The sequence below is a fragment of the Symphalangus syndactylus genome, chromosome 3 (genome assembly GCF_028878055.3).
Source record: "Symphalangus syndactylus isolate Jambi chromosome 3, NHGRI_mSymSyn1-v2.1_pri, whole genome shotgun sequence".
Lineage (NCBI taxonomy): Eukaryota > Metazoa > Chordata > Mammalia > Primates > Hylobatidae > Symphalangus > Symphalangus syndactylus.
In genome coordinates, this window is record NC_072425.2 from 66,967,607 (window position 1) to 66,988,905 (window position 21,299).

The following is a 21,299-nucleotide window of genomic DNA, read 5'->3' on the forward strand; positions in this document are numbered from 1 at the left end:
GAATACCCTTACCAACTCCTTTCGCTGCCTCCATGTTGTTCTTCAAAACCCAGCAAAGGCCTCCCCTTCTCTGGGAGCCTTTCTGGCCTCCCCTGCCCATCTGGTCCGCAGGAAGGGTGCCTCCTCCTTTCTGCTCCCTCGGCAGCCTGACCCGTGCTTGCTCTCTTGGCCACATCATGCTATGTCGTATCCTCTGCTCACTCCGCTCTCTTCCCAGTCGGCTCCATGAGGGCAGAGACTCTGCTTGATTTATCTGTGCATTCCTCACGCCAGTCAGAGCACCTGGTGCTTCTTATGTGTATGTTAGAGTGTGACATCCCTTTTCCCAGACACATGGTAGACTCATACATAACCTGTCCAAGGTAGGAGAGTCTCATGCCCTGTTGCTAATTGTTTCTGATACAGGAGGTCTCAAACCTTAAGTTTGACACTGATATTTAGTGGATTCATGTTTTAGCATTCTTCTTTCCCCTTTTACTAACCATACTGGCTATGTAGTATAGCACCCTCGAGCTTTAAAATCAGCCCGATGTTAGTTCCCACATTCTTCCTTTTATCTCTCCTAGACCAGAGCTGTCTGTCCATATGTTAGCAAGGATTACTTCTCTTCAACAGTGGTCCAAATCAGACAAATTGGGTCACTATGTTTAAACAAATCACTGTAAAGTATAATTTTTAGATACCAGAGGACATTTTAAAATATGACTATTTTATGGGTTCATGATGAGATACCATAAAAATAATGCTCCAGGTAAACTGTTCCCTAGAAATAAAGATGGATCAAAGTAGGCTCTCAAATAAGAACAAGAGTACATTAAAAAATGGTTCTTGGGGCCAGGCATGGTGGCTCACGCCTGTAATCCCAGCACTTTGGGAGGCCAAGGCAGGTGGATCACCTGAGGTCAGGAGTTCGAGACCAGTCTGGCCAACATGGTAAAACCCCGTTTCTACTAAAAATACAAAAATTAGCTGTGTGTGGTGGCGCGCATCTGTAATCCCAGCTACTTGGGAGGCTGAGGCAGGAGAATTGCTTGAACCCCAGAAGTGGAGGTTGCAGTGAGACAAGATTGCGCCACTGCACTCCAGCCTGGGCTACAGAGCGAGACTCTGTCTCAAAAAAAAAGGTTCTTGGGAGGACATGGTGTTAAGTCTGTGTCTTTATTCCTCTAATTGCACTTGTGACTAGGACCGAAGCAGGATGTCAAAGCTGCCAGAGACTTTATCCTGAAGCTTTACCAAGATCAGAATCCTGACAAAGAGAAAGTCATCTACTCTCACTTCACATGTGCTACAGATACAGACAATATTCGCTTTGTGTTTGCTGCTGTCAAAGACACAATTCTACAGCTAAACCTAAGGGAATTCAACCTTGTTTAAAAGCTGCTGCCCACTCCTCCCCCATGAGAGAAGATGTGATTTGCAAACTCCTTGTTTTATTTGCAAGTGCTTCTGACATCACCAGAGCCAGACCCATGCCAGGAACTAAGGATGTCATGTAGATCATGGGGACAGAGATGGGTGATGGAACTTGGAAGATAAATTTGAGTTTACCAACATACTTTAAAAGTCCTTACATCCCAAATTGTTTTTATAATTATTTTCTTGACTTTTGGCTATAAGATTTTGTGTAATTTTTGAATTTGGTGTTTTCTAGAATTTTTAAAAGCCACTTTGATTTAGTTTTAAATATGTTTAAAAATAGCGATTCAAATTATGTAAGCAAGGAGCTTGTTAGTTTATAGATCATGCCTTGAAACCTCTAGAATTAATTTGGGTGACTTTTTTAAAAGTAAGAATGTTAATGGGTTTGAAGCTTTTTATTAAATCTTGTAATTTAGAGACATTTTTAATTGTGTTTCTCACCTCATGCTGAAGGGTGACTCCTTTAACATGCCACCAAAGATGTTTTTTTTTAAACACTTGGTTCTTTTGTGTGTTAACTTTCTAAGCCAAATTAATGGATATACAAGCATATCTAATTTAGCTTTGCCACAGTTTGATCACCATGAAGCCAAAGCTGACATAGAGTAAATGGGCTCTAGATAGCATATATGTTGTATTGGTGAAAAATGTGTGTGTGTGTGTGTGTGTACATTTTTACCCCCAATGTATATGACCAGATCTTAAAAATGTATGAAATGGCTAAAAGTCCACATTGTTTGACAAATGTTATGTAATCCTGCCAAAGTTCTGATGGCCACCACAGATTTGCTGTTCGAATTATGTATACTGTGCCTTTCTGAGGAGGCTAAGAATATACCATTCTGCTATTAGCACTGGGTTATGTTGTGTTTCTTAGAGCTCATGGTTGACTGATGGTTCTGCTCCTAAACAGAAAAATGCTGTGGCCTTAATAGTAACTCGGAAACTTTCCTAATATTCCTCCTTTCAAGGCAAGTCTGTGCGCACCATCGTGTCATGCTGCAGTTCCCTCAGTAGCTGGCTGGGTCAAGCAGAAGGAGAATCCTCTGGGAAGTAAGAGTGCTCCACACTAAAGGCCAAGATGGTTTTGTGCATGTGTGCACACACGCATGTGCACACACACATACACCATTTGGGGAGGTAAGGTATGAAATGTCTATCTCAAATCAGTCTATAAAATGCACCTCGGTTGGCTACATATGTTATGGACCCATGTGTCCCCATTCAGTGGGAACAATTCCAATTGCTGAAAAAGACTGAAATTATTCTGATATGCAGCGATTCTACAATAGCAACATCTAGCTTTAAAAATATGAATCCTCACTCGAGATAAATGCAATAGCAACAGCTTTTGTGGAAGTTCACAAATTGATGTTAAAATTTATCTAGAACAGTAAAGGTCCAGAAATAGCTGAGACAGTTTTGCATGAGAACAGAGAGAGGGGAATGGAGCTCTTTAGGATATCTAGAAGCACAAAGAAAATACAAGACAATTCCCCTCCCCACCAACGATGGGCTAAAGGCTATGGACTGGGTTTCACTAGCCAATTAACATAAAAAGGGTTCAACAGAATCCAGTAATCAGGGAAATTAAACAATGAAGAATTCCATTTCTTATTTTAAGCACTTTCTAGCATTGAGTTTTTGTTAATTTATAGTTGGCTGACTACTTAAAGCATAAAAGAAAATGATGGCTTTCCATATCCTAGTTGTAGGAGGGCTGTTAAATAAGTCATTCAAAGGGTGGTAACAATATTTTCTTAAGGCATGGAAAGGCTAGACTGTCAGTATCAGAGGTGAATTAATTACCTCTGTCAATACTGATTCTGCTGGTAGAAAATTCTCTCCTGGCCCTTCATTCAATATTTTCATTACTTACTGGGGAAATGAGTCATGAGGAGTTTTCTAAGGTTAAGAGACAGAATGTCGGTGGTTAAGAATTCACTAGGTTGAGACCATCCTGGCCAACATGGTGAAACCCCATCTCTACTAAAAAAAAAAATATATATATATATATATATATATATTATATATAAATTAGCTGGGCATGGCGGCACTACACCTGTAGTCCCCGCGACTCGGGAGGCTGAGGCAGGAAAATCGCTTGAACCTGGGAGGTGAAGGTTGCGGTGAGCCGAGATCGTGCCACTGCACTCCAGCCTGGTGACAGAGCAAGACTGTCTCAAAAAAAAAAAAAAAAAAAAAAAGAGAATTCACTAGGTACTATACCACCCCAAGCTTTTAGTCAGCAATGATCATGCTGGGCTGGAGTGTCGCCTGCTTTGACTGAAAAATCAGGACCTTGGGCAATCTGTTATTCACATTTGTTTCAGCCCCAAAGAGGGTGGAATTTATATAGGCAAGGGAAGGCTATTAATGTTGTTTCTAGTTCTATCAAAAAACTAAAAACAGAAGCAGACCAAAGATCAGAAATCTTTATTTGACAAAGGTATACATGGTGAAAATGGGCAGTCATCTTACCATGCAATCCAAATCTACCAATATCAAGAAATGATTATTGTTAAGAAAAATCATTAGTGAGCACGGCCAACCAATTTTTAGAGGAATAAAAGAATAAGATTAGTTTCAAAAGGAAGAACTTCACTGTAAATATCTGTGTTTATAAATTATCTTAGAATACACAAAACCAAGGCAGAGGCTATGTAACAGGCAACTGAGCCAAGCACACATAAAAGAGGGATGAGGAACAGAAAAGTGTAGGAAATCCTGCAGCGATGCAGAAGTAGATATTTTTAAAATTATCATAATCAATGACCATATTTTCATCAAAGAATAAGCATTCCAAAGCAGCATAGGCTATTTGATCAATTTAAAAAACTAGCAAGAGAAAGTATTTTTAAAGTGCACTTTTCCTGAAAAATCCATTTTTTAATGTAATACAGTCACATACAGAGATAATTATTTTTAAAAGTCTGTAACAGTGTATCTGACCTTGTAACAAGTCCCAGATACCATTCCTAATAGTTTGTGAGTGTGGATATTAAATCATTGATATTGAAAATATTTCAGTGTAATCTATGCTACATTTTTACTTGAATGTTTTTCAGCCTAAGAATTGGGAACTTTTGAGTAACAAACTGAACACCGGAGGTATGATGGCATAACAGGAAATGTTGGGATTTTCTAACATGTTCTATTTTAATTATACTTCTGATGATTTGATATCTCATTATACCAATCTCACAGGGTTTCTTGTTACAAGGACTTCGTTAGAAGGAACACATTATTAAGGTATCAGAGTAACACTAAATGAATAGTTCAATGACAGACAGGGATTTTCTATGATAGCAGTGTGATATCTATCATCATAGCAGGTGTTAAACTATAATATAAATTAATTTGTATTTGTATAAAGTAATAAAAACTTTAAAAATATACCCATATCAACCTAAAAAACTGAAGTTATATTTCTTGTATAGCTTTTTGGGTAACCAAAATTATTATTATTTTTTGAAAATGCCATAATGCTTTAAAAAAAGAACTAATCTATAATTCTAAAGTAAAAAATTTTTTAAATGACATGGAAAAATTTACAAAAGAGGAAATACAAAGTAGAAAAAGGTTTCAATAAAAGAAACATGAGTGAGGTTTGTAATAGAGTAGCATTCTCCATCTTCTCAATGTGCTGGCCTTGCTTTTCGGATAGTCCTGAAACAAATACTACTTTAGACCAATTGTGCCAGTGGGAGAAAAGTTAGCTGTAACAGCCAGAGTGGCCAAAAATTGACAGTACAGATTACAAGAATCGAAATTTTAACTAACGAATCCTAGCTTGATTAGGTTGCCATTAACGATAAGGTATAATTTCAAAAGTATACTTCAAAGGACTAAGGAGGGTGAATGGGTTTCCTTTTAGAGTTGCGCTATACTGAATAGCACCAAAGAAAATCAGATTGACTAAGTCTGTATTGAGTCCTACATACAGAATGTAAGTTATTTACATTTTCTACTTGGATCTTAAAGAAATGAGGAAATCCACTGTTTTTATTAAAAAGGCATTGATATTTGCATAGCACCCCCCAGAGACTGAATATTTTGGCCCTACCAGAATGTGTCCTACGTATTAGCTCCCCATTTTTAAAGGCCTTTGCCACCTGTATGGTGAATCAGCCAAAAGGTAGATGGTGCAGATTCAGTGGACTCAAAAGGACAATGTCTGTCCCCAGTTCTATTATAGTAAAATGCATAGTGGTAAAGAGGTTAAAATACATCTAGGTAAACAAAAGACTATGGCCTTTTTTGGGTGCTGTTTGTGGATCTAATTTTTCTATGCTTTTTCTGGTTCCACTGAATCATATGAGGTTGCCCGATACACAGCAGAGAAGAAACCAAGAGTGATTCCATCTTCTCACTCAAAAGAAGTAGTGCTAAGCATCTCTAGACTTCCTGAGTTGTGGATCTGCTGCTCCTTATCTAAGGTCAGGCTCCACACAATCCAGACTCTTCCAACAATCACTGGATGGCCCGTGCCTCCTGCAGCAGTCTTTCAAGCTGTCTTTTTTTAAACTGCATTTCATAATAGGAAACACTTTATATTGTGACCCAGTATACACAGTAAACAGAATATTTAGCTGAAACAGTATTTCAGGAACCAATACTTAACCATTTTACATGCTCTACTGTTCCTCTATTTTTTATTTCACATTTTAAATATACTGGTCTTGAGCTGTTAAGTTGATTTCATGACCCACTAATGAGTTAGGACTTACAGTGTGGAAAAACAGCATCCCTGAGGATTTGGGTTGATCCTGACAAAAGGTAACAAGCAACGCCCTGGAAGCCGAAAAGATTTCTCTGAACTGTGTTGGCTGAGCCATGAAAGCATCCATTGTCAGTGTATTTGATACACACTTTGAGCTTCTACAGGCAAACTAATCAAGTATTTTGTCCCAATCTTTTTAATACAGGGGCCTCCGTGAGGGGGCTTTTGGCATAGCCTGAAGGATCAACTAATACTGGCAAGTGATAACTGAATAATTTAGGTGCAGGAAATTCAGCACTGTGTAGAGTCCTTTTAATTTAATCTTTCTTTTTACCAGAGAGTAATACGATGCTACTGTGTGGGATGTTTCTATGAGATGAGCTAGGTGCATAGATATTCAGTGGAACAATATTACCGCTATTACTATTGGAAGAAATGAGAAAGATAATTATGATAGAAAAGATCACATAAGTCTAAGAAATATTTACTTGGAGGCCACAGGATAGTTGCCTCCAAATGGACTAGGATTGTGGAGGAGAGGGGTAGGTAAGAACTGTCTACAGGTGGTAATGAATATTTAGGGTCCAGATAACAACTCAGCCACACTAAACTGACTTTGGGATTTTTGTGAACACTAAAGGAAAAGCAGCAAATATGTATACTCTAAAAGGGAAGACACTGGAGACGTGTATGTGCCTCTTGGCTCAGAGCGTATTTTGCAAATGTGAAGAAATCATAAGCTGCTTTTTGTACCAGAAATCAAAGTCGTTCTTTCTAATGATTATGATTTTCTGGTGGAGAGTTGGCAGGGAACAGACACTCTGCCTTGGTCCTCACACAATTATTACAGACCAGAAGACATGCTGTGCTGGAATTAAGGGCCTAGTAATATAGTTAGTTAGCAAATAATACATGGAAGGGGCACAAGACTCAACACCTCATTCCATAGCCACTACCAAACAACTAAGACAAGCTTAAACTTCTCCAGTAGAGAGCCATTTCTTGTAGTTAAATGTAATTTAAGGCAGATGGTTTTCAAATACAAGAAGATGCTATATTGTAACCTTCAAGAAAAATGGGCTATAGAATCAAACAAAAACTGTAAATTGTAAAATGTGATGCTAAAAACACTGACTCTTCATCTAGTCATCTACTGATTTCTTAGTGTTTTTGTTTAGATGAAAACAATCTTCTAAAATGATACGATGTAGCTCTTGAAACTGTGGGTCCCTCTAGTCTAGAGACAAGGAAGTGATGGGAGGAGGTGATGGCTAAACGAGTGGCAGGGAAAGGAGATATTTCACGGTTTTTACGGCAAGGGAAAAGGAAAGACAGGCACTATCCTTTCTATGTGGACTGGTTACAAGACCCACTCCTGCTGGCTGCCAGAGGGCACCAGAAGAATTTCTATGTTTACTAACTATTTATGTAAGGCTTTTCTGCTTCACGACACTACACCCAGGGAGGCAGGGGGCTGTAATTTTTCTGAGAATGGTGAAATCATAACATTGGAATGGGTAATGAAGTATTTCGTTTTGGATGAGGACAGTCTGATGCAAGCTTTCTGACTACCTCTACCCTTAGGTTTAATTCTGACAAAAGCAAAACTGGAGGAGCTTAGGGACAGAGAAAATATGCACTTTTTTTTTTTTTTTTAAACAAAGGTCAACATGGAAACACACTTTCATGTGGTTTGAAACTTGTGGTTTGATTCAATTTAAGTTCAGCAAAGAAAAAAGCATTTTGGGGGAAACTACTGAGAATAAGCAATGTGTTTTAGTAATCAGAGAGAAATCAATAGCATTTAGTAGATTTGGTCAGCAAGAAATACAATTACAATATAGCATGCTGTTTATTTTAGCTTTTACAACAAAGCAAGGGTTTAAGGAGCCTGAGAAGAATTTCACAACCATTGACTATACAGAGTCTTCAATTCCAAAAACAGTTTATAATAACTTGGTGGCACATACAACATGCATTGAATACTCTGTATTATTCAGTAACTAAATAGGATCCTGCATCATTCTCTTAATAGTTCACAATTATACATTCTCTTTTACCTGAAACAGTCCATTAATATTAAGGTGCAAAGATCTTGGACAAAAACCAAGAAAGAAAACCTCATGTCCTTATTTTTACTAATGTATAGCTGATGATTTCTGTGATGAGCTGTAAATTTAAAAGCGTGACTCTCATTTGAATAACTGTAGAGAAGGCAAACCAGAAATTCTCAATCTACTGGCAACAGGACAGGTTATTGGGTTAGATTTTAGGGTACATACACTTTATATGAGAGGGACTGTCTGTTGGAATCATAATTCACTATCTAAGATGTTGGGAATTATGTTTATTCCATGTTAACAGTGAATGGAAAGTAGGCATTGTTAAGGCTTTAAGAATTCTCCTTTGATATTAGCAGTCTGTTAAAAACGTGACTTGGGTAAACCAAGTAGATCTCATGAAATTGGCTTGAGGAAATATTTCAAACGCCCTAAAGTTCTGAAACAGACTTTTTTGAGTAGGATACTTATTTCTTTAAGGTTTCTTAAGGGGAGGCTTCAATCTATGTTATAAATTATATTTAAAAAGATTGTTTTTAATAATGCTATGCATTTTAAGTATAATTCAAACCTATCCTTTATATTAAAAATAAGGAAAATGATATCAAAATATTTATCTGTAAAAAGAACTTCATGATTCTGAAGAAACCACCACCAAAGTTTGATTATTTACCCATCACTCAGGGAGTTTGAAATAAGCATGACAGAAGTTCAAAATGTGAACTAGAAACATTAAACTTGGCTCCATGTGGAGATGAATTATGGGCAGCCCCTCCACCATTACAGAGAAAAACTTGGAGCAAATATTTAAGATTCATAATTTTTTCTTCTTTTACAAAATAATTAGAATTATAAATAGATGCATGATTCAATTTAGAAAACTGGCTAATTGCTGAAGAATTGAAATATTTTAATCAATCACATAGCTGTTTTCCCTGATTCTGGTTTTGTTTTTTGTTGTTTTTCTTTTTTTGTTTTGTTTTTGTTTTTTAGCATCCAGAATACAGGGTACTTGAAATCATTTCTGTAATATGCTTCCCAAACAGGTTTTGGAAGGTAGTCTAGGAGCTGTAATCACTTATTGCTGTGTGTCTTCAGGCAGTGTTCTCTGTCAGGGGCTCGGAGAAGGTTCTCTTGCTTCTTCTAGCTTTGTGAGGATCCACTGCGGTGGGAAAATAAACGAACATTTGCTTACTTCAGTGAACTTGCAATGAAACAAAATGTAATAAATGGAGACCTAGAAGTTAGCTTTATAGTTTAGTTAGGTATATACTGACAGCCAATACATAAAATTCATCCTGCAAAAGAGATCATTCACTTCAATGGCCCAGATGGCTCAGGGACAATAGTACTTGGTTTAATAGTAGGAATGCAGTTTTTCTAAGGTCTTTGGATGTTCATCTTCAGAATAAGTGAAATGAGCCAGCCTGAGAGAAAAAAATTCCTTCCAGTCTGTGCTGATTTTGTATCACGAACTTCCATAAATCCAGATACAGGATTCTACTAATGGAGTAGAAATAATTACATACAATTCCAGAGAGGGTAGTAGAAGCGACATTCTTGAACATTTTAGGTGCTCTCACAATATATTTTCTATTCTAAAATAATTTGAAATTACAAACATAAAATGTAAATATAATACACAACCTTTCTACCAGTAATGTCTATTATTATTGGGCATGGATGACAGATAAAAGCCATGGAGGTGATATAGGGCTTATTCTAATATATAAAGATTTCACAGAGATGTTTGTACCTCTTTAACTTAGAAGAGCCTAGTAAGAATAGCCCTAAGATAGGGAGACAAAGATAACTGAATCCAGTAGCCTTCTCTGGATGTTCCTGGCCAAGCGGGAGGATTAAAAACAAACCTTCTGGGATAAAGTCAGTCACATGGTGAAGGAATTAAAAGAAAACTTTATTGCAGGTAAATTGAAATAGGTGGTACTGTCCTTCAGTGACATGAAAGAAGGTGGCCTAAAAGTCATGCTTATCTGTCTCCCTGTTGCAGGTGACAAGCATATGAAGGCTCTGGTAACTTTATTCCTCTTTCTTTGTAACTTCCTCCTTTTGTGTTTTCCACTGTTAGTGTGTCAGTGTCACCTTATATCAGAATGTCTAGATAGAAAATTGCATAGCACATGTTAACTGGTCCAAGGTATGTGTATGAGACAGTGGGAGAGGCCCCTAGTTTGGGTCCAGATGTGACAGGTGAACTAGTCAACAGTCACCACAGCCAGGATCAACGCAGAGTACTGTATGAGTGCAGGAGGCCAGGTATCTGTTCTGAGTCTGGCCAGGAGGCCCAGGGATCAAGTATAGGAGAAATGTCCTCTTACTGTAAGTTTATTTTATTATTAATATTATTTATTGTACTTTAAGTTTTAGGGTACATGTGCAAAACGTGCAGGCTAGTTACATATGTATATATGTGCCATGTTGGTGTGCCGCACCCATCAACTCGTCATTTAACATTAGGTGGTATATCTCCTAATGCTATCCCTCCCCCCTCCCTCCACCCCACAACAGGCCCCGGTGTGTGACGTTCCCCTTCCTCTGTCCATGTGTTCTCATTGTTCAATTCCCACCTATGAGTGACAACATGTGGTGTTTGGTTTTTTGTTCTTGTGATAGTTTGCTGAGAATGATGGTTTCCAGCTTCATCCATGTCCCTACAAAGGACATGAACTCATTATTTTTTATGGCTGTATAGTATTCCATGGTGTATATGTGCCACATTTTCTTAATCCAGTCTATCAATCATTGATGGACATTTGGGTTGGTTCCAAGTCTTTGCTATTGTGAATAGTGCCACAATAAACATACGTGTGCATGTGTCTTTATAGCAGCATGATTTATAATCCTTTGCGCATATACCCAGTAATGGGATGGCTGGGTCAAATGGTATTTCTAGTTCTAGATCCCTGAGGAATCGCCACACTGACTTCCACAATGGTTGAACTAGTTTACAGTCCCACCAACAGTGTAAAAGTGTTCCTATTTCTCCACATCCTCTCCAGCACCTGTTGTTTCCTGACTTTTTAATGATGGCCATTGTAACTGGTGTGAGATGGTATCTCATTGTGGTTTTGACTGGAATTTCTCTGATGGCCAGTGGTGATGAGCATTTCTTCATGTGTCTTTTGGCTGCATAAATGTCTTCTTTTGAGAAGTGTCTGTTCATATCCTTTGCCCACTTTTTGATGGGGCTGTTTGTTTTTTTCTTGTAAATTTGTTTGAGTTCATTGTAGATTCTGGATATTAGCCCTTTGTCAGATGAGTAGATTGCAAAAATTTTCTCTCATTCTGTAGGTTGCCTATTCACTCTGATGGTAGTTTCTTTTGCTGTGCAGAAGCTCTTTAGTTTAATCAGATCCCATTTGTCAATTTTGGCTTTTGTTGCCATTGCTTTTGTGTTTTAGACATGAAGTCCTTGCCCACGCCTATGTCCTGAATGGTATTGCCTAGGTTTTCTTCTAGGGTTTTTATGGTTTTAGGTCTAACATTTAAGTCTTTAATCCATCTTGAATTAATTTTTGTATAAGGTGTAAGGAAGGGATCCAGTTTCAGCTTTCTACATATGGCTAGCCAGTTTTCCCAGCACCATTTATTAAATAGGGAATCCTTTCCCCATTTCTTGTTTTTGTCAGGTTTGTCAAAGATCAGATGGTTGTAGATATGTGGCATTATTTCTGAGGGCTCTGTTCTGTTCCATTGGTCTAGGTCTCTGTTTTGCTACCAGTACCATGCTGTTTTGGTTACTGTAGCCTTGTAGTATAGTTTGAAGTCAGGTAGCATGATGCCTCCAGCTTTGTTCTTTTGGCTTAGGATTGACTTGGCAATGCAGGCTCTTTTTTGGTTCCATATGAACTTTGAAGTAGTTTTTTCCAATTCTGTGAGGAAAGTCATTGGTAGCTTGATAGGGATGGCATTGAATCTATAAATTACCTTGGGCAGTATGGCCATTTTTCACGATATTGATTCTTCCTACCCATGAGCATGGAATGTTCTTCCATTTGTTTGTATCCTCTTTTATTTCATTGAGCAGTGGTTTGTAGTTCTCCTTGAAGAGGTCCTTCACATCCCTTGTCAGTTGGATTCCTAGGTATTTTATTCTCTTTGAAGCAATTGTGAATGGGAGTTCACTCATGATTTGGCTCTCTGTTTGTCTGTTATTGGTGTATAGGAATGCTTGTGATTTTTGCACACTGATTTTGTATCCTCAGACTTTGCTGAAGTTGCCTATCAGCTTAAGGAGATTTTGGGCTGAGACAATGGTGTTTTCTAGATATACAATCATGTCATCTGCAAACAGGGACAATTTGATTTCCTCTTTTCCTAATTGAATACCCTTTATTTCCTTCTCCTGCCTGACTGTCCTGGCCAGAACTTCCAACACTATGTTGAGTAGGAGTGGTGAGAGAGGGCATCCCTGTCTTGTGCTGGTTTTCAAAGAGAATGCTTCCAGTTTTTGCCCATTCAGTATGATATTGGCTGTGGGTTTGTCAGAGATAGCTCTTATTATTTTGAGATATATCTCATCAATACCTAATTTATTGAGAGTTTTTAGCATGAAGGGTTGTTGAATTTTGTCAAAGGTCTTTTCTGCATCTATTGAGATAATCATATGGTTTTTGTTGTTGGTTCTGTTTATATGCTGGATTACGTTTATTGATTTGTGTATGTTGAACCAGCCTTGCATCCCAGGGATGAAGCCCACTTGATCATGGTGGATAAGCTTTTTGATGTGCTGCTGGATTTGGTTTGCCAGTATTTTATTGAGGATTTTTGCATCAATGTTCATCTGGGATATTGGTCTAAAATTCTCTTTTTTTGTTGTGTCTTTGCCAGGCTTTGGTATCAGGATGATGCTGGCCTCATAAAATGAGTTAGGGAGGATTCCCTTTTTTTCTATTGATTGGAATAGTTTCAGAAGGAATGGTACCAGCTCCTCCTTGTACCTCTGTTAGAATTCGGCTGTGAATCCATCTGGTCCTGGACTTTTTTTGGTTGGTAAGCTATTAATTATTGCCTCGATTGCAGAGCCTGTTATTGGTCTATTCAGAGATTCAACTTCTTCCTGGTTTAGTCTTGGGAGGGTGTATGTGTTGAGGAATTTTTCCATTTCTTCTAGATTTTCTAGTTTATTTGTGTCGAGGTGTTTATAGTATTCTCTGATGGTAGTTTGTATTTCTATGGGATCGGTGGTGATATCCCCTTTATCATTTTTTATTGCATCTATTTGATTCTTCTCTCTTTTCTTATTAGTCTTGCTAGTGGTCCATCAATTTTGTTGATCTTTTCAAAAAACCAGCTCCTGGATTTATTGATTTTTTGAAGGGTTTTTTGTGTCTCTATTTCCTTCAGTTCTGCTCTGATCTTAGTTATTTCTTGCCTTCTGCTAGCTTTTGAATGTGTTTGCTCTTGCTTCTCTAGTTCTTTTTTTTTTTTTTTTTTGCGATGGAGTCTTGCTGTCGCCCAGGCTGGAGTGCAGTGGTGCCATCTCGGCTCACTGCAAGCTCCGCCTCCCGGGTTCACGCCATTCTCCTGCCTCAGCCTCCCGCATAGCTGGGACTACAGGCGCCCGCCACCTCACCCGGCTAATTTTTTGTATTTTTAGTAGAGACGGGGTTTCACCATGTTAGCCAGGATGGTCTTGATCTCCTGACCTCGTTATCCACCTGCCTCGGCCTCCCAAAGTGCTGGGATTACAGGCGTGAGCCACCGCGCCCGGCCTAGTTCTTTTAATTGTGATGTTAGGGTGTCAATTTTAGATCTTTCCTGCTTTCTCTTGTGGGCATTTAGTGCTATAAATTTCCCCCTACACACTGCTTTGAATGTGTCCCAGAGATTCTGGTATGTTGTATCTTTGTTCTCGTTGGTTTCAAAGAACATCTTTATTTCTGCCTTCATTTAGTTATGTACCCAGTAGTCATTCAGGAGTCAGGAGCAGGTTGTTCAGTTTCCATGTAGTTGAGTGGTTTTGAGTGAGTTTCTTAATCCTGAGTTCTAGTTTGATTGCACTATGGTCTGACAGTTTGTTATAATTTCTGTTCTTTTACATTTGCTGAGGAGTGCTTTACTTCCAACTAAGTGGTCAATTTTGGAATAAGTGCGATATGGTGCTGAGAATAATGTATATTCTGTTGATTTGGGGTGGAGAGTTCTGTAGATGTCTATTAGGTCCACTTGGTGCAGAGCTGAGTTCAATTCCTGGATATCCTTGTTAACTTTCTGTCTCGTTGATCTGTCTAATGTTGACAGTGGGGTGTTAAAGTCTTCCATTATTACTGTGTGGGAATCTAAGTCTCTTTGTAGGTGTCTAAGGACTTGCTTTATGAATCTGGGTGCTCCTGTATTGGGTGCATATATATTTAGGATAGTTAGCTCTTCTTGTTGAACTGATCCCTTTACTGTTATGTAATGGCCTTCTTTGTCTCTTTTGCTGTTTGTTGCTTTAAAGTCTGTTTTATCAGAGACTAGGATTGCAACTCCTGACTTTTTGTTTTCCATTTGCTTGGTAGATCTTCATTCCTTTATTTTGAGCCTATGTGTGTCTCTGCACATGAGGTGGGTTTCCTGAATACAGCACACTGATGGGTCTTGACTCTATCCAATTTGCCAGTCTGTGTCTTTTAATTGGAGCATTGAGCCCATTTACATTTAAGGTTAATATTGTTATGTGTGAATTTAATCCTGTCATTATGATGTTAGCTGGTTATTTTGCTCGTTAGTTGATGCAGTTTCTTCCTAGCCTTGATGGTCTTTACAATTTGGCATGTTTTTGCAGTGGCTGGTACTAGTTGTTCCTTTCCATGTTTAGGGCTTCCTTCAGGAGCTCTTTTAGGGCAGGCCTGGTGGTGACAAAATCTCTCAGCATTTGCTTGTCTGTAAAGTATTTTATTTCTCCTTCACTTATGAAGCTTAGTTTGGCTGGATATGAAATTCTGGGTTGAAAATTCTTTTCTTTAAGAATGTTGAATATCGGCCCCCACTCTCTTCTGGCTTGTAGAGTTTCTGCCAAGAGATCACCTGTTAGTCTGATGGGCTTTCCTTTGTGGGTAACCTGACCTTTCTCTCTGGCTGCCCTTAACATTTTTTCCATTTCAACTTTGGTGAATCTGACAATTATGCGTCTTGGAGTTGCTCTTCTCGAGGAGTATCTTTGTGGCATTCTCTGTATTTCCTGAATTTGAATGTTGGCCTGCCTTGCTACATTGGGGAAGTTCTCCTGGATAATATCCTGCAGAGTGTTTTCCAACTTGGTTCCATTCTCCCCGTCACTTTCAGGTATGCCAATCAGATGTAGATTTGATCTTTTCACAGTCCCATATTTCTTGGAGGCTTTGTTCGTTTCTTTTTATTCTTTTCTCTCTAAACTTCTCTTCTGGCTTCATTTCATTCGTTTCATCTTCCATCACTGATACCCTTTCTTCTAGTTGATCGCGTCGGCTACTGAGGCTTGTGCATTCGTCACATAGTTCTTGTGCCTTGGTTTTCAGCTCCATCAGGTCCTTTAAGGACTTCTCTGCATTGGTTATTCTAGTTAGCCATTTGTCTAATTTATTTTCAAGGTTTTTAACTTCTTTGTCATGGGTTCGAACTTTCTCCTTTAGCTCAGAGTAGTTTGATCGTCTGAAGCCTTCTTCTCTCAACTCGTCAAAGTCATTCTCTGTCCAGCTTTGTTCTGTTGCTGGTGAGGAGCTGCATTCCTTTGGAGGAGGAGAGGCACTCTGATTTTTAGAGTTTCCAGTTTTTCTGCTCTGTTTTTTCCCCATCTTTGTGGTTTTATCTACCTTTGGTCTTTGATGATGGTGACGTACAGATGGGGTTTTGGTGTGGATGCCCTTTCTGTTTGTTAGTTTTCATTCTAACAGTCAGGCCCCTCAGCTGCAGGTCTGTTGGAGTTTGCTGCAGGTCCACTCCAGACCCTGTGTGCCTGGGTATCAGCAGCAGAGGCTGCACAACAGCAGATCTTGGTGAACGGCAGATGTTGCTGCCTGATTGTTCCTCCGGAAGTTTTGTCTCAGAGGAGTACCCGGCCGTGTGAGGTGTCAGTCTGCCCCTACTTGGGGGGTGTCTCCCAGTTAGGCTACTCGGGGGTCAAGGACCCACTTGAGGAGGTAGTCTGTCCATTCTCAGATGTCCAGCTGCGTGCTGGGAGAACCACTACTCTCTTCAAGGCTGTCAGACAGGGACATTTAAGTTTGCAGAGGATTTTGCTGCCTTTTGTTTGGCTGTGCCCTGCCCCCAGAGGTGGAGTCTACAGAGGCAGGCAGGCCTCCTTGAGCTGCGGTGGGCTCCACCCAGTTCGAGCTTCTGGGCGGCTTTGTTTACCTACTCAAGCCTCGGCAATGGCGGGCGCCCCTCCCCCAGCCTCGCTGCCACCTTGCAGTTTGATCTCAGACTGCTGTGCTAGCAATGAGCGAGGCTCCGTGGGCATAGGACCCTCCGAGCCAGGCATGGGATATAATCTCCTGGTGTGCCGTTTGCTAATACCATTGGAAAAGCGCAGTATTAGGGTGGGAGTGACCCGATTTTCCAGGTGCCATCTGTCACCCCTTTCTTTGACTAGGAAAGGGAATTCCCTGACCCCTTGTGCTTCCCGGGAATTCCCGTGACCCCTTGTTTTGGCTCACGCTCGGTGCACTGCACCCACTGTCCTGCACCCACTTTCCGACACTCCCCAGTGAGATGAACCCAGTACCTCAGTTGGAAATGCAGAAATCACCCGTCTTCTGCTTTGCTCACGCTAGGAGCTGTAGACTGGAGCTGTTCCTATTCGGCCATCTTGGCTCCACCCTCTTACTGTAAGTTTCATGATATAATGAGTACAACTCAATGTTCTGAATAGCACTTCAGTTGTGATCAATGAGGTCAGACAGTCAATTCATAGTCTTCATTTTCTTGACAGTGCACATCTTTGTGATTGCCATAATTCCTAAAGTACACACCATGCTTTTCAAGTCACACCATTCTCATCTTGAGGAAACTGAGGTTAGTTGACCTTCCCCAAGATTCTATAGTCAAGAAGGACAGAATCAGTATTCAAACTCGGATTTTCTGTCGGGCTTGGCTCCCTTTGGTCTGTGTCATGCTATGGCAACTTTTTAAAAAATCACGGTAGCTATGCAGTAGAAAAATTAACAGTGTGGGGCTACACTTTCCTGCTGGAGCTGATGGATTAACACTAAAGCAAAATAATTTTTGTTTGTTGACTTTTTTATTAAAAAAATTATAGTTAGCATTTAAAATAAGAGGGAGCAATCTGGTTTGAAAAGCAAGTAGGTATGCTGAATTGAATCTGGTAAAAAAAAGTCTGGGGAAAATATTATCTAGGTACATATACTTTTAAAACCTGCCAAAACACAAAAGCAAAACAAACAAACAAAAACTCCCAAACAAAACTTATCTGCCTTAAAAAATAGTCCACTTACATGATTTTGAAGTGAGCAGCTCCTATCTATCTATTTAAATAAAAGAAGATTTATTATATTTACCCTGGCATCCTCTGGGGTCTTGAAGTTAATTATTTTTCCAAACTCTCTGGCATGAAATACAGATTTCACTCGTTCCTACAAACAGAATACGTAAATTCATTAAAAAGAAAATCTGGTTGTAAAAATCCATAAAGACATGTCACAAAGCTTTATTACTGTATGCCTAAAGTGTCCATCTTATACAAATCATGCACCTTAAAAAAGACAAGAATGAGGAAGCAAGAAGAATCAAAACCAATAGAAAAAAAAGACTACATTCTATTAATAACACAACATTCTATTAATAACACTACATTCTATTAATAACACAACCATTATCAGTAAACCTAAGTTAAAAAGCTTAAGGTGGTATTTCAATTGCTAACGCCATGAAGAGTTGACATAAAGGATGGGAAGGAGGTAAGTCGGGGAGTAGTGCCACTGTTTTTCCTCTCCAAATAATTTCTTAAACAAACAGTTGTTATCTGGCCATAGAATCATGAGTGAATCCAGGTTAAAAATATATGCACGTGTGTGTATGCATACATACATAAACACATACATATGTTGTATGTATGTGTGTGCCTCTGTGTGTGCATGTATGTACTTCTGCCATTTTAAACCAGTCATACAGTAAGAATATAGAATCAAAGAGATCAGGTTATGTCCTAGATGATTTTCCTCCACTGTTTATGCTCCGTTGGTATTATGTTTAGTATTGGCAGTGGGGAGTGGGACAGTCTCAGAGCAGATATTACGCATTTCAGGGGCAAACATAAGTGAAACTATTGAGGACAAGGATGATGTTTTCCTCTGTACGTATGGGTAAGGTCACAGAGGGCAAAGTAAACGTTTTACTAGTCAAACATGTTCTATAAGTAGTTCAACTATCCATGCAAATACAGACACTAGAAGAATTACATTCTTCTAATAAAAAAAAAAAAAAAGATGAGGCTGGGCACAGTGGCTCATGTCTGTAATCACAGTACTTTGGGAGGCTGAGGCAGGCAGATCGCTTGAGCCCAGGAATTCAAGACCAGACTGGCCAACCTGGTGAAACACCATCTGTACTAAAAATACAAAAATTAGTCTGGCATGGTGGCACATGCCTATAATCCCAGCTACTCAGGAGGCTGAGGCAGGAGAATCGCTTGAACCTGGGAGGCAGAGGTTGCAGTGATCCAAGAGTGCCACTGCACTCCAGCCTGGGCGACAGGGCGAGACTCTGTCTCAAAAAAAAAAAAAAAAAAAAAGAATGATTGCAGAATTGTAGACATAAGGTCTCATGAAAAGGGGGAAGGGGAAGAAATCAAAGAGATAAGAGAAAGTATTAATGTTAGATAGGGAAAAATATATTTAAAAAGCCAGGAAAGCAGTATGGACTGGAGCACAGGCTAATAGCCACTATCCATTATTTCATATGTGGGAAGGTGGGGCTCTGTTACTGAATATACGGCGAGGGCCCAGGAATGTTATTGTCAGTGCAATAGCACAGAAAGCACAGTTTTTCTTGGCACAGTTTTTTTTTTTTTCTTTAAGCCTGGGTAATATGATAGCAGGTATAAAGGAAAACCATACCAAGACAAAGTGACATCTATAAAAGAGGTAGAGCATTATATAAATAAAAAGGATTATTTCAAAGCATTATTTTCAGTTCCAAGTTTTCAAAAAATAAATAAAATAAATCTATTCAACATACCTTTGCTTCAATGCGCAATCTTCTCCCATGAACAATGAATGGCTCTTTGGTAAATTCATCAAAACTATACTGCCACTCACACGTGAGTTGTCCAAATGTTCCCTTTGTTACAAATAATACACCACTGCAAAAACAAAAAAAGAATTCGCTTTAAAATTGAGGCACTTATATTCGATAACAATAGGATACGAATGAATCGCAAGTGCAAATGCAATATTCATCAACATACACTATATTCTATATTCTTAATGAATTTAAAAGAACTGGAACCATAAAGTGTGTTCTCCGATCATAACAGAACTAAACTAGAAAGCCAAACAAAAAGATAACAATAGTATTTCCAAATGCTTAAAAGTAACACTTCCAAATAATTCAGGGGTCAAAGAATCTCAAAGGAAATTAGAAAATATTTTGAACAGAATGAGAATGAAAATACAACATAAAATTTGTGGGATGCAGCTAACATAATGCTCAATGGGAAATTTATAACACAACATATCTATATTAGAAAAACTGAAGCACTTATAAAATCAAATATGTAAGGCACTTCATAAGAAACAGGATACATTTACAGAACCAATTATCAGCCAATATTTGGAGGAACTTTCATATTGTTAGAAAAAATACTTTCATTTTTAAGGCTCCATGTAACGTATTTCCCAACTACATCAGAAAGAAGCTTTTCTAACCATGTTGAACAGAATCACATGCTGAGGGCCTCGGGATGTTCACAGGTAAAATCAAGTCCCATTACTGCCAATTTTAGAGGAAGACTTCAAAAAGCATCATTCTAATTTTTAAATAAATTCTTGTTTTCCCATTTTGAAGAAAGAAACCAAGAAATAAAAATACCTTCTGTCTATAAGAAGTTTATTTAATCCTTCCTTCAAATGTGTTTCTTCTTAATTTTTCTTTTCTTTCTGACTGAAACATCAATTGTAGGTGCAACCAGAGGTTTGTATTAGATTGAGTTAAAAAAAAAAAAAAAAAGGTCTGCCTCCTGGCTAGGATGGAAAAGGAGAGAGCTAGCCAGGATTTATATCTCTCACTTCCATCTTCTGTCCCTGCTCCCCTCTTTTACCAGTCCTGGATTACAGGAGCTGATGGAGCAAACCTAGTGGTGCCCCAGGACATCTCCAACCATGTGAAAAATCACGGACAGGCTGGCCAATGTAGCAGCTATTCCCAGTCCTGATTCAAAGATCCTTTATCCTCAAACCCGAAACTTGGAAAGGGAATTTCAAGTATAACCATCATGTTTTATTCAACTACAACTAATTCACTTCCCTTATTCTGTCAAGGCACCGTGTCCTCATCTAAAGGAGGTCCATTGTGTTGAGAAAAAAAATAACTTTTAAAATGTTGCAAGATTTGGAACCAAACTTTGCAACTGATTTTGCTTAATGCTGATTAGTTACCTTTCCTTTAGTCAATGGGAAAGTGAGTTACTAAAAACATGATGGAAAATTTTTCTGAGCAAAAATGATTGCTGAAGCAATGCCTGTAATTAAAAAAGTCTAGAAACAAGTTACATGTAAATTAGTACATACTCCTAAATAAGTATTAGGCAGGAATTTACAAATTAAGACAGATATTGACGTAATAATCTTCAAAATATAGATCTCAAGTGAAAAATTAAAACTAAGTACATAATGGTATATATAAGAGACTTTCATCTGCATTGAAATATGTGTGTATGTCTACCTGTAGAGGCATAGAATATTTCAAGAACGATACAAAGGGAACAAGTAAAAAATGGGTTGCCTCTTGGAAGAGAAAAGAGGGACTAGTATCTGGGGTGGAATGAAGACTTACTTTTTACAGGTATAACTTCTAATATTGTGGAAGTTTTCCACTTGGTGTTACTTTTTAAGTAAGAAAATTAAAATAGGGCTATACATTTTAGATTCAGAAAT

At 38.6% G+C, this 21,299-nt stretch overlaps 2 protein-coding genes across 4 annotated transcripts in view; one reads left to right on the top strand and one right to left on the bottom strand.

Moving 5' to 3' along the window:
• Positions 1–2,273, top strand: part of GNA14 (G protein subunit alpha 14) — a 232,813-nt gene extending 230,540 nt beyond the window's left edge. Inside the window, exon 7 of the mRNA XM_055272200.2 lies at positions 1,187–2,273. Within this exon, the coding sequence (XP_055128175.1) occupies positions 1,187–1,377 (191 nt within the window). The 3' untranslated portion in view covers positions 1,378–2,273. The remainder of the gene's footprint in view (positions 1–1,186) is intronic.
• A 1,570-nt stretch (positions 2,274–3,843) lies between these two features.
• VPS13A (vacuolar protein sorting 13 homolog A) overlaps positions 3,844–21,299 on the bottom strand; it is a 264,964-nt gene continuing 247,508 nt past the window's right edge. For 2 of the 3 annotated variants that reach the window (XM_055272202.2, XM_055272201.2), the window contains 3 exons: positions 19,384–19,507; positions 17,706–17,780; positions 3,844–9,367 (listed from right to left, as the gene is read on the bottom strand). In XM_055272202.2, coding sequence (XP_055128177.1) covers positions 9,317–9,367; positions 17,706–17,780; positions 19,384–19,507 — 250 coding nt within the window. In that variant the 3' untranslated portion in view covers positions 3,844–9,316. Of the gene's footprint in view, positions 9,368–10,754; positions 17,226–17,705; positions 17,781–19,383; positions 19,508–21,299 lie in introns of those variants that run through there. The other variant, XM_063636975.1, reaches the window with a different exon arrangement.